The sequence below is a fragment of the Danio rerio genome, chromosome 18 (genome assembly GCF_052040795.2).
Source record: "Danio rerio strain M-AB ecotype USA chromosome 18, GRCz13ab, whole genome shotgun sequence".
NCBI classification, from domain to species: domain Eukaryota; kingdom Metazoa; phylum Chordata; class Actinopteri; order Cypriniformes; family Danionidae; genus Danio; species Danio rerio.
The window spans coordinates 15,726,629-15,739,763 of record NC_141038.1 but is presented as its reverse complement, the minus strand read 5'-3'; the positions used below and the strand labels follow the sequence as shown (position 1 = coordinate 15,739,763).

Genomic DNA, 13,135 nt, shown 5'->3' with positions numbered 1-13,135 from the left:
AATCCAATAATTCATGCTAAGCTAAGTTAAAAGTGCTTCTGCTAGACCCAGATACCTGCTGAAAGGATTCAAATATGGTAAAACTCAACCGTTTAACTGTAGGCGAGTTATAAAAAGAGGCTATTTTTTTAAAGTGTTCATTTAATTAAGGAAAGCTTATAACAAAGTGTGACCACATTTTCTTTACTTTGGTTGAAAAGGTCTTGAATGTACAGACCCTTCACAAGTCCTGCTTGACATGATAAAAAAAAAAAAAAAAAAGACTCAAAAGGTTTTTCATATGAAGCATGAACATTTATTAAACTGTCTTAAAATACTTAAGAATAGCTAAAGTTGAATAATCGATATAAAAAAAACAATATAAATGTGCAAAATATATGAACGAACACAAGAGCCACACGATTTAATTCAAGGTTTCAATGAACACGGTATAAAATATTGGGCTGAATTGTAGGATAAACAAACACACTCAGAACACAAAGTCAAGTTCAGTCATGTCGACTGCCCAGGCAAACTTATCCCTCAAGGTTTTGTTGTAAATTTTGTCCAGCGGCACCTCCATGTTCTTACACCTAGAAGCAGAAAATGAAGAGATGATCCATCGGAAATGCTCAGATTTTAATTAGAATGCTGTTTGCTGGGTTCCAAATTAGAGCCAAGTGTCAAACTCCCTGACTTCACAGACTAAAAAGCTGAACTTCCAGGAGTTATCCACCTTATTTTTTTACATAAGAGTGGCATAGTCATTTTAACTTAAAGGTCTCAAGATTTCCGGCTCATTTACTTTCTTCATTTACTTCTTATTTTTTAGCAAAACAAAACATTTGTTGTTGTGTTAAAAAATAAAAATAAGTCATATTGTTTTATTGTATTTGATTGCCGATTTACAAGTGGGAAAGGAAAAAAGGCATGAATAAATGGTCTAACCATAACCACGTGAAATAAAATTATATGGCAAATATACATATAAAAGTACCTGAGCTTTAAAGTCTGGAATAGACCTTTAAAAATTCCATAATATTGTGAAATTTCCTCACCAGGCCACACTGATGCGTGGATCCAGGTAGTTGAGTTTGGAGGTGCTCAGTGCGATCTGTTTGTTCTCCTCTCTGTCTGTAGCCTGAACCTCCATCTTCAGCAGCTGCTCCTCACACCTCTGGACTGCTTTCTTCTTCTTCTCCACCACACTGAACACACACAGTAACACACTTCATACACATCATATAGACCAGGGGTGCTCAACCCTGTTCCTAAAGATCTACTTTCCTACAGAGTTCAGCTCCAACCCGCATCAAATACAACTGAACCAATCAATCAGGACCGGAAGCACTTGATAATGACAGGCAGGTGTGTTTGGTGAGGGTTGCAACTGAAAGCGGCAGGAAGGTTGATCTCTAGGAACAGGGTTGGTCACCCCTGACATAGACCATTTGCACATATTTTACAATGTCATTTATTCATGCAATTAAATGCTGAATTTTACTTCAGCCTTCAAGTGTTGTGCTCTCCTTCAGAAATCATTGTTTACTTGTTGCTCAGAATATTTTTGGCTGTTTTATCAACAGTTGTGCTGTAAATATAGTACTTAACCAAATGTTTTTTCTCCCATTTTTTAAAAAATAAATACTTTATTCATTAAGAACATTAAACTGATCAAGAGTGACAGTATGTATAATTTAGTTATAATTTAGTAATATAAAAAAATAGTTATTGTTTTTTCATTTAATGCAGCTTTGGTGAGCAGAAGAAGCTTCTTTTAAAATAATAACAGATCACTATTTTGATTTAAACAATTACAGTATATACTTTTAATCAACAAGAATGCATTACTGTGTATTGAATTAAATGTATTGATTTAACATTAAAAACTATCTATTTAAAATGCAGTTGATCTTAACTTTACATTCAAACCAGCAAGAAAGACGTATCAGTAATGTATTTTTGTTTCACAATAATAAACTCACCGGCCACTTTATTAGGTACACCTTTTGCCTTCAGAACTAACCCAATCCTTTGTGGCATAGATTCAACACTGTACTGAAAATATTCCTCAGAGATTTTGGTCCAGATTAACATGACAGCATCTGCCGCTCACTGGATATTTCCTCTTTTTCAAACCACTCTCTGTAAACTCTAGAGATGTGCAAGAAAATCCCAGTAGATCAGCGGTTTCTGAAATACTTAGACCAGCCTGTCTGGCACCAACAACCATGCCACATTCAAAGTCACTTACATCACTTTTCTTCCCCATTATGATGCTCGGTTTGAACTACAGCAGATCATCTTGACCATGTCTACATGAGTTGCTGCCATGTGATTGGCAGATTAGAAATTTGTCTCAAGCATTTGGACAGGTGTACCTAATAAAGTGGCCAGTGAGTGTAGATTGGTGTTTTTTAACATTCATTAAAACCAAGATTATTAATTCACCACCATAAATAATTGAAGACTAAACCAGTAACACCAAGTAGCACTGATGGATATAGCATAGAACGCAGAAATTCAGCTTTGCCATTACAACAATTAAATGATTTTTAAATATATTTTTTTATATAAAAAAACCTGCAAATTGTGATTATTATATTATATTATTGATTATATTATATTTCTATAATAAAGTTTAGAATTTCTTCATTACTAAAATAAGATAAATCTTTGGGGAGCAAAAAAGACTTAATTATTCCAAACTTTCATCCCCAAGCATCATATCTTTCTAACAGACGGAAGAGCAAATAAACGGTCCTTTTCATAGGTCTGGAACGAGATACTGACACCAGCAGCTTGTTGTCTGAGCTCCCTTTGGCTTCTTTCTTGGCCTGCTTGAGCTCTTTCTTAGCCAAGTCCAGCTGCTCCTTCCTGCTGTCAATCTAACAACGAAAGAGAAAAACTAAACCTAATAAAAAACCAGCCTCATATCGAAGTGTTTTTTCTTAAACTGTTTCATCACTATCCAGTCTTTCATGTGCAGCTTTACCTTTGCCTGCAGGTTGGCCATGGACTGATCGAAGGACTTTGGCGGCGCCCGCTGATGGTTACACAGAACTGCAACCGCACGGTTTGCCCTGTTATAGGAGAGCAACTTCTCCGGCACATTATCCTTCACTGGAGAAATCACATTAACAGTTTAGAAAAAAATAAATAAAAAACGGGTGAGTGAGTCAAGGATATAGTTACACGTTTACTATTATTTTTACTATTATCTGCAAGCTTCTATATTGCTCTTTCAAAGTGAACATATTCAACTGAACAAAAATAACCAGTGCTTTAATACAGGACTTCTGGAAAAGTGTGAAAGAAATTACAGAAAATATTCTTGAGGTTAATATACCAATGTCTCCCTTATTTTTTAAATTTCATTTATTTCACAAGGAGATCAAGCAAAAAAAGACGGAGCATATAATTATGTATTAATGTATTCTGCAAGCGAAACGGCTTATTTCTTTCAATTGGCTAAATGAGATGGTAACAAACATGTCAATGGAAAAATAATGTGTATATTAAGAAATAAACATATTTTAATCGAGTTTGGGGACCTTTTACGTTGTTTTTAAAAGGTGGTGGAGTTGGAAATGTTGTCTTAGAAAATTAGTAAAAGAGGTTATATTGTATTCTGATTTAAAATACTAAGAAGCCTTTTGTTTTGTTTGTTCATTTGTTTGCTTGTTGTATTATCTGGCACATGGAAATATATATGTACATATTAAAATATAATAAAAAGGAACTGAAAAAAAGTGCTTTCAGTGAGTGTGTGTGTATGTATATATATATATATATATATATATATATATATATATATATATATATATACGCGCACACACACACACACACACACACACACACACACACACACACAGTTAAGTCAGAATTATTAGCCCCCCTGTATTATTAGTGCCCGTTTATTTTTTTCCCCCAATTTCTGTTTAATGGAGGGAAGATTGTTTCAGCACATTTCTAAGCATAATAGTTTTAAAAACTTATTTCTAATAACTGATTTATTTTATCTTTGCCATGATGACAGTAAATAATATTTTACTAAATATTTTTCAAGACACTTCTATACAGCTTAAAGAGACATTTAAAGGCTTAACTAGGTTAATATATATATATATATATATATATATATATATATATATATATATATATATATATATATATATATATATATATATATATATATATATATATATTTATGTGTGTGTGCACAGTGTTGGGGGAAGTTACTTTTAAAAGTAATACATGACAATATTGAGTTACTTCCTAAAAAAAATTATTAGTTGCTTTTTATGGAAAGTAATGAGTTGGGTTACTTTTGAGTACTCTTGATCCCTTTCAGAACTTCTTTTCCTTTTTTAATAGAGGAGCTCTTTAACAACACACTGTATAAACTACACCTTCATTTACCTTTAGAAAAAAAAAACTAATAAAAAAATAGAGCAATGTTACCCTCTGAAAAACTCCTGACAATACACATGCCGTATATACAGATTAAAGAAAGTTGAAAGCAATGTGTTTGCTACTTATGTACTTTTGTCTATTTCTCTCTCTTTTTTTAAAGTAACAAATATTATTACATATTTTTTTAAAGAAATGCGTTACTTTTACTCATTACTTAGAAAAGTAATATTATTATGTAACTCGCATTATATGTAATGTGTGACCCCAAAATGCATGTATGCAAGTATGTATTTACACATACAGGTTATTTTTGTTTAATGAACAAACATTAGGAATGTTGATGACAACAACATTTCTATAGCAAACTGAGATATGTAAACTTGGGATTACCTGCTGGTTATTTTAAGTTGAGGTGCTACTTGTTTATATTTACTGTTGCACTGAAGTCCAAAAGTGACGAATTTGTTATTTATTACTTAATTGTTCAAAGCTCACAGAAGTGCTCTGTTTGTTAACAGAGTTGTTGAATGGTAAAATAAGGTGAATTCAACAATCAACAATAAGGAACATCCTGGATCTGTTTCTTCACTCTTATTTATTCTTTGTTATGTATTAGAGAAGGATCGGATCGGTTTCGGTACATACTCAAAATCAAATGACTCTGACTCGAACTAGAGGACAAAAAAACCTGATTAAGGCATCTCTAACACTCATCATAACACTTATTACAACACTATTAATATAAAATAACACCATTATAATATACATATATAATGAAGTGCTATTTTAATATCACAGAGTAACATTTTAATATTAGCTCGAGTTAAACTATTTATATTTTGGTGTTTTTGAATTGTTATTTAGTTGCATTTGTCATTTTTCTTAGTTTTGTTTTCTTTTCTTTCATTGAATGTGTCAGTTTTAATTATTGACTTTATTTCAGTTTTTACTTAGGGTTGAATTGTTTTAATTATTTTCACTTGGGTTATAAAGGTTAATCTGTTTTGTTTCTGATGAATTTAATGGTTTCTGCTTGTTAAAATATCTCTAAAATAAACTGTTATAAATCAGCCTTTTTATGATCAAAGTCACTGCATCTTTTTTATAATAATCTGATTTTTGCAGGCCATTGTTTGAACTTCATTATAATTAACATTTCAATGACCATTTCAAAAAGCTTACATTCTCGTAAAATAATGATGGAAAAAGATTAAAAACATAGTTAAAACACCTAGAAATGGATAATTTCAGGTCCTTAAACAAGCTTCTATGAGCAAATGTGCTAATTACAAGCCAACATGCCCACCACACACACACACACACACACACACACACACACACACACACACACACACACACACGGCACCTGATGGGCGAGTCCCTGCCACACACTGAGCTGATTTAATTAGAGCTTGTAGCGGATGCAGAAAACAGATTTGCTCTCAGTGGCGATCCGACACCTCCACCCCAGCATTACACACACTTCACATTCACAAACGGGAGATACTCCGAGTTACACAACTCGCAGACAACAATCTCTTTAGCGCAACACAATTCACTGACTAATGACAAAAATACCATTTTCAATGTTAGCGGCACAAGCTAGAATGTGCTCATCAAAACATGTTCAAGCAGGAATGACTTGAGAAAAGTGATCTCTTTCATGTTAATTTTGTTGTATGACTACTGGAGTTTAATCTATTTTTCTAGTTTAAAAGTAAGTGCACACTTGGTGCGAATGCTTATCGTGACCACATAACCATTTCTAAAAAAAAAAAAAAAAAAGCACTGCAAAATCCAATGACTACATTTTTCGTAATGGTCATTTACATCTTAATACGTTTGTTTTTATCCTCAAAAAAAAAAAAAAAAATAATAATCATAATAATAATTATATATATATATATATATATATATATATATATATATATATATATATATATATATATATATATATATATATATATATATCCAGTGAGCGGCAGTTCTGTGGGTGCAAATGCCTTATTGATGTCAGAAGTCAAAGAAGGATGGCCAGACTGTGTTGAGCAACAGCAACTCAAATAAGCACTCATTACAACCGAGGTATGCAGAAGAGCATCTCTGAATAAACAACACATCTAACCTTGAGGCGGTTAGGCTTCAGCAGCAGAAGAGAACAGGAAACTGAGGCTACAACTCGCAAAGGCTCACCAAAATTGGACAATAAATTATTTTAACAAAGTCTGGTGAGTCTCAATTTCTGCTGCGACATTCAGATGTTCGGGTAAAAATTTGGCATCAACAACATGAAAGCATGAATCCATCCTGCCTTGTATCAATGGTTCAGGCTTGTGAGGTGTGGGGGATATTTTTTTGGCACACTTTGGGCCCATTAGTACCAACTGTGCATCGTGTCAACGCCACAGCCTACCTGAGTATTGTTACTGACCATGTCTATCCCTTTATGACCACAGTATACCCATCTTCTGTTGGCTACTTCCAGCAGGATAATGCACCATGTCATAAAGCACAAATCATCTCAGACTGGTTTCTTAAACATGACAATGAGTTCACTGTACTCAAATGGCCTCCAGTCACCAGAGCTAAATCCAATAGAGCACCTTTGGGATGTGGTGGAACGGGAGATTCGCATCATAGATGTGCAGCCGAAAAATCTGCAGCAACTGTGTGATGCTATCATGCCAATATGGACCAAAATCTCAGATTCAACAAGGTACTGGAAAATTGCTCTATGCCATGAAGGAGGCAAAATGGGGACCAACAGTATTTTACTGCAAAACCACATGTGGCCATATGCACAACAATGATAGTGATTCAAAAATATGTTTTTTTTTGTGTGGGGGGATATTTTACTTCAGTTGCGGACCGAAGAGAGGAGGAGAAGGGGCTTAAAGGTCTGGGGCTTGAGACCTCTGCTAAAAAGGAACCATTCGTCCAAATAATATATGTAATATTTTGCAATTTGTGCGAGTTATGGCCAGAAGCTTTACAAACCAGAAACCATGTAATGTTCTATTTAGCTTTTTCTCGAGCTTGCAGTGTAAAATCACTGAAGCCACAGAAAAAAAAATTAAATACAAATTCCTCATCAGTCTACAACATTAGAGTTTGACACTTCCATCTTGGGGAAGTTCAACTCAATACCACCGAAACCAATAATTGACTTTATCACAAGGTTATACAACACGTACTCATTTTCCTTCACTTTGGCTGAATGATTTGTTAATTTGAATTGTTGGAGTTTCAACTAACACCTGCTTTCATTTTTGACTGATTCTTTTTTATTCTTTGTTAAATTGTACAGTATATATATATATATATATATATATATATATATATATATATATATATATATATATATATATATATTTCTTTAAATACTCTATACTAATTCTTAGTGGTCTGCTCTCCCAATATAATCCAAGATGTATCCAATGAATGGTTTACTGCAATGCTTTACAAATCTATTATTTTTCTGCCCAAATCCATGTGCCGCTTTCTAGGTTTGCTTTCACACAAATGCTTTCAGACACAGATGCTTTAATATGCAGTTGTCTCATCTAATTCTAATGTCTATTAGCATTAGCTATTGTTATGCCTCTAAAGCATGCAAATACAATATTTGTTATCCGTCAAAATGACAGAAACTACTTTGAAATACTAGCACAATGTTTCAGTTAATGAACATTTATAATTAAGACAGCACATGTTAATACAGAAACATACTGTACTACTACAGTGGCATTTAAAACATCTTTACGATTGCTGCAGAAATAATAGAACTTTTGGGGTTATCTGTGATCTGTTAAAAGCAATTTGTTAATGCTTAATAATAAGGGCAAAGCATCATGTTTTAATAAATAAGGTTAATATTTCTTAAGGAAAACAATGTAATGTAACTGAAAGCTATTCATCGACTAATTTTAAAACAAAACAGAAATAAAACAAACAACAAAGTAAAAGTGAAGAAAAAACCTGTATGATTAAATACAAGTTGAACGTATGCTAAATGACAAATGCTAATTGAAAAATGATAACTATATAACCATCAAGCAAAAAAAAAAAAAGAACCTCCAATGAACTGCAGACACTGATTTGAAACTACGGTTGGTTACATTGCATGGCCAAGGTGTCCTATAAAGTTTGCTGATTATGATCGCTTGCATGGAGTTTAGACACACTGTCATACTAACAATATCCATATGTTTGGTGGACACACAGTTGTCAAAATGCAAACGATGTTTTGAACAGTCTGACAGCAAATCCATATTGGAATCATATTTGAGCAGTTTAGCAAATGTTCAAGCTCATATCCATATTGACGACATGACTGAACATCTGGAATTTGTACAAGTTGTCTTGATGTTGAACGTTCTTTGAAATTGACTGATAGAATGCTAGAAATAAAAGGAGAAAGAAAAAACAGGCCAACTCACTGTTGCTGAGCTCTTTCAGCTGTTGCTGCAGGGTTATGGAAGCATTGTATGTCCTAAAAACCTTTGCAGTCAATCCCGGCATTAGGGAACTCAGGTGTTTATTCAGCGAAGCAGTCTGTGAAGACGAAAACAAAGTTAATCACACACACACACACATGCACAGAGAAATCATCATCCCGTAATAATATGCAACATCACTGCAAACCCCTAGATGGCACTGTTGCCTTGATAGTCTAGACGCACAAAAAAAGATGTCTAAAAGTGCAGATCTCAATAATGAAAGCTTCTTTTTCTTCACCCCAAGACATCAGACATTTGCTCCAGCTTTAATGGACTAGTGAGTGGAGAAATATGGCTTGTATGTGCCAGACATAGAGAAAACATATCCATTAACTCTGCTGCTATGTCTACAAAATAAGTGTCTTGAAAAGGACTTGGAAACAAGCTAGGCGACCGATAAGCATGTGTGATCTTACATCAGACTCACATAAATGGTAAAGTCTTTTCTCAGCTTTACTTTAAGACAACAGTAATACAAATACAAACATTAATAACCCATTTAATCCTCATGGTCACAGTTCTTTTTCTTTTTTCTAGAAGTTTATGGTTGGCCTTGGGCAAGAAATTTAACTTTAAATTGAAAGAAATGGTTTCATTTTAATTAAAATGCATCAATGTCACGTGGCCAGATCAGACTGTGTACTTCCTGCTTGCACATATACAGCAGAAGAAGTGTAAACACTCAATAATGTAACTGGTAGTAAAACACTGGCTAAGTTCACGCTGCAGGTAAACTGGTCCAAATCTGACACCGTTAGGATATGGGCCACATTTACCTGCAGTGTCCTAAAGTGACCCACTTGTGCAATAGAACAACTCCACACAGCCTAAACTTTCCAATTATGTACAGAATGTGTATACTGTATGTTGTAAATAAAGCATGTTGGCAGATTGTTAAATATAATTATTACTGCCATTTTCGCAGACAACAGCTGTGTATTTCATGACCTATAAATGGTTGTTTTGCTATTACTAATTATTTCAAGTGTCTGAAAGCTAAACCTAAAGTGTTGAATGATTAACCCGATACAAATCAGAGGCCTCATGTACAAAGACTTGCGTTGAATTAATACTAAAACATTGCGTACGGACAAAGCTGTAAATGTGCTTACACAGTAAAAAAATTCAGATGTATGAAACACTGCGTACTCTGAATTCCACGCATATTCTCTTTGTACATCCAAACTAATTTAAAACTGAGCGCACGTGCATGAGCGAAAAACCCCTCCCTGCCTCCTCCCCCTTATAAATAATGGTATTGACTCTACTTTGGCAAAAAAAAGCAAGCAAAAGCAATAGAAAAAGCAAGCAAGAAGAGAAACTTCAAAGAATGTGAATTGGAGGCGCTCCTATCAGAGGTAGACAGGAGAAAACTGTTATTTGCAAGTTTGTCCTCTAATAGAGTGGGAGAGTTTAGCTGACGCGGTTAACACAGTGGGGTCTGAACATCGCACTGTGAGTGAATAAAAAAAAAGAAATAGACAAATGTAAAGGTGCAGGTTAAGAGGAGAACATCGGGGCACCGGGCAAAGTGTGGACCAAACAGGCGGGGGAACTAACACCCTTTGAGGAGAGAGTTGCCTCAATTTTGGGCGACACTTTACTGTCTGGAGTAGTATCCGTGTCTGTGGGAGACACAGATGTAGAGGAACACTTAGTTAGGGCGGTATAGCAGCACCCTTCCACACTTATCAAGACAGCGTCACCAACATTTCAGCTGCCCAATCACATTTGAGCGTCACATATTATTTGCACATTGATTGAATGGAAATGTTTCCGATTCATGTATGCAAATTCATCTTCAGATGGTGCCTTTATAGAAATGTGCGTGCAGTGGATCACTCCGATTACATTGGGAAAACTGGCGATCGCAGCAAATTGCGCTTTAATGTTTGGCTGGTCAACTGCTTGGTATGGAAATCTTAAATGCCTGCTAGACATGCGGATGATCCCATCTAATACAGCTGGCATTGCACGTCTCATAGACGACTGGCTTAACCCAGAGCGCTCTGCCTGTTCCCTTCGGAAAGAACCAGTTGCCAGGATACTTTGTTGGTGCGATACTTTGTAGTGTGCAATTTAACATAATTGCCTTTAAGAGTCACCAATTGAAATAATACAAACACACACAAGAAATACATGTACTTCAGACATGAAGTTGGCTTGGACCAACGCACAATCACGTTACTTCATCGTTAGTAAATCCAAATGCGAGAACGAAACGAGAGTGAAATTTGGCATAAGCAAAGTTTTTGTGCGTATGCAGAGTTGATACACGAGACCCCAGATGTTTTGCAATGTGACCTCATACAACTTTTAGTCCACATGTGTCATCATTCTGCACTGGTATGTACAGTAATACAAACATCCTATTTAAGCCTCACAATGGGAACTTATCCACTATCTCAGCTCAAACAACTGAATTGCAATGCAGTTCTGACCATTCCATTTTCATTCTCATATTGTAGCGAAGTATAAACCGAAATTTAACCAGTGTAATATCAATTGCATGAAGTTTGTGTTAGCGAACTCTGAGTAAAATGCATATACTCAAACAGCAAGAAAACAGGTTAAGTTCAAAAAGTGTGGTATCAAAGGAGGCAGCAGACAACGGTCACCTGAATCTAAATGAAACTAGATGTGATGTGTTTAAAGACACTGAATGCTAATGACGCCGCCCGTGTTCTAGCATGTCAACCACTGCTAGTGTGGCACATGAGCCGCTGTCTAATGACACGCGCATGGAAAGACACTTGACGCATGTTGAACATCTAGCTCTGTTTGCCACTGTTCATCAGGGAACACTGTGACATTTTGGTTAGGACACCCAGTGACTCAGAGGAACTCAGCTTATGTGTATGTGTGTTTAGCGGAGCAATACTTCTGGGAACACAACTGCAGCACAATGTCCCTTGCGAGGGGGGAAAAAAAATGCTCAATGTTCTTTGCTAACTGTTGTATTAGTATAATAAGTCTTGATTTTGCTATTGTATTGATACTAATTGAGAAAGAGGAGGCAAAACAATAGATAAGGGAACGACTGTGGCATGCAAAATATTGAATTATGCACTCAGTCAGTTCACATCTTCAGCTTGTTCACTTCATAAAGAATGGCTTAAGGGCAGATCACACTGAACGTACTTTTCCTTTTTGAGAATGCGAGCCGCAACACACTGTCTATTTTGACAGAAAAAATAATAAAGTGTGGTTCACTTTTTATGTCGCTAGACAATGACTAAATCTGATAAGTATTGTAAACAAGTGCTGCAGTTGATATTGTTAGAATTGTAATATTTAATAGGGATGCTTTGACCAATCGGCATCGGGCAATATACACATTTTAGGAATTGATCTGTACTTGCAATCAGTTGGTGAGATCAGCTAGATTGGCAAGTGTTTGAGTTTTGTTCAAAAGGCATGTGCACACCTGTATTATACACCAGCAATGATAAAACGCGTAAGAATCACTGCACTCGCATCATGTACAGATGTCGTGACCTCTGTTTATAGTTTTTGCGAAAAAAAAATATTGTGAATAATTTATTTATTTGCGAATAAATAAATTACTGTTTATTGTTTATAGTGATGCTCTCTTTGTTGCAGCCGTTGTATAACCAGCGTTTTGTCCACTGAGATGAGATGCGTATAAGGAATTATATGCAGCATCCTTCATTTATACTGTATGTTAAGGAGAAAAGTCTACTTAAGTATCATACTTATAAGGAAATGTGATTTATGCATTATAAAGCTTGAAGCATCAGAATCAGTGCTCGGTATCTGCCGATCACCATCACAAGGAATCTGTAGTCTGTATTAGCTGATCGGAGCATCCCTAATATTTAATAATATTGGGATGTTCAAGAATTGTGAAGTCATATAGTTCCGGATAATGAGGAGAGACTTGTGGTCTTTGTTTTGTGTTCTTTTAAAGTCTGCATGAACTGGAAGCTGCGAGTGTTATTTGTTTCCTATTGTGACTGAGTTCCTAGAGAAACAAAATATTAAATGACAAAAGCGTGGACATGGCTTTTTTTTTCTACTGTGAGCTGAATTTATATAAAATAAGCATTTCAATCAGAAAGATGGGGAAAAGGGTTTGGGGACAGTTATTACAACTTAAAAAAAAAAAAAACATGAAGTGTTTCAATTAAAGATCAGAAGAGCATTTTTTTTCTTAATCACATAAACACGAATTGTTCAATGTTGTTGTTGAACTAACAAAATCATATGATTAGTTTAGA

The 13,135-nt window shown here is 35.0% G+C and overlaps 1 protein-coding gene across 4 annotated transcripts in view; it reads right to left on the bottom strand.

The window, feature by feature from the left end:
* Positions 1-272: 272 nt before the first annotated feature.
* Positions 273-13,135, bottom strand: part of zgc:173742 — a 57,269-nt gene continuing 44,406 nt past the window's right edge. For 3 of the 4 annotated variants that reach the window (XM_087293036.1, XM_087293034.1, XM_087293035.1), the window contains exons 16-20: positions 8,835-8,949; positions 2,975-3,102; positions 2,773-2,867; positions 1,038-1,187; positions 273-572 (exon numbers count right to left, since the gene is read on the bottom strand). In XM_087293036.1, the coding sequence (XP_087149162.1) occupies positions 470-572; positions 1,038-1,187; positions 2,773-2,867; positions 2,975-3,102; positions 8,835-8,949 (591 nt within the window). In that variant the 3' untranslated portion in view covers positions 273-469. The remainder of the gene's footprint in view (positions 573-1,037; positions 1,188-2,772; positions 2,868-2,974; positions 3,103-8,834; positions 8,950-13,135) is intronic. The other variant, XR_015514799.1, reaches the window with a different exon arrangement.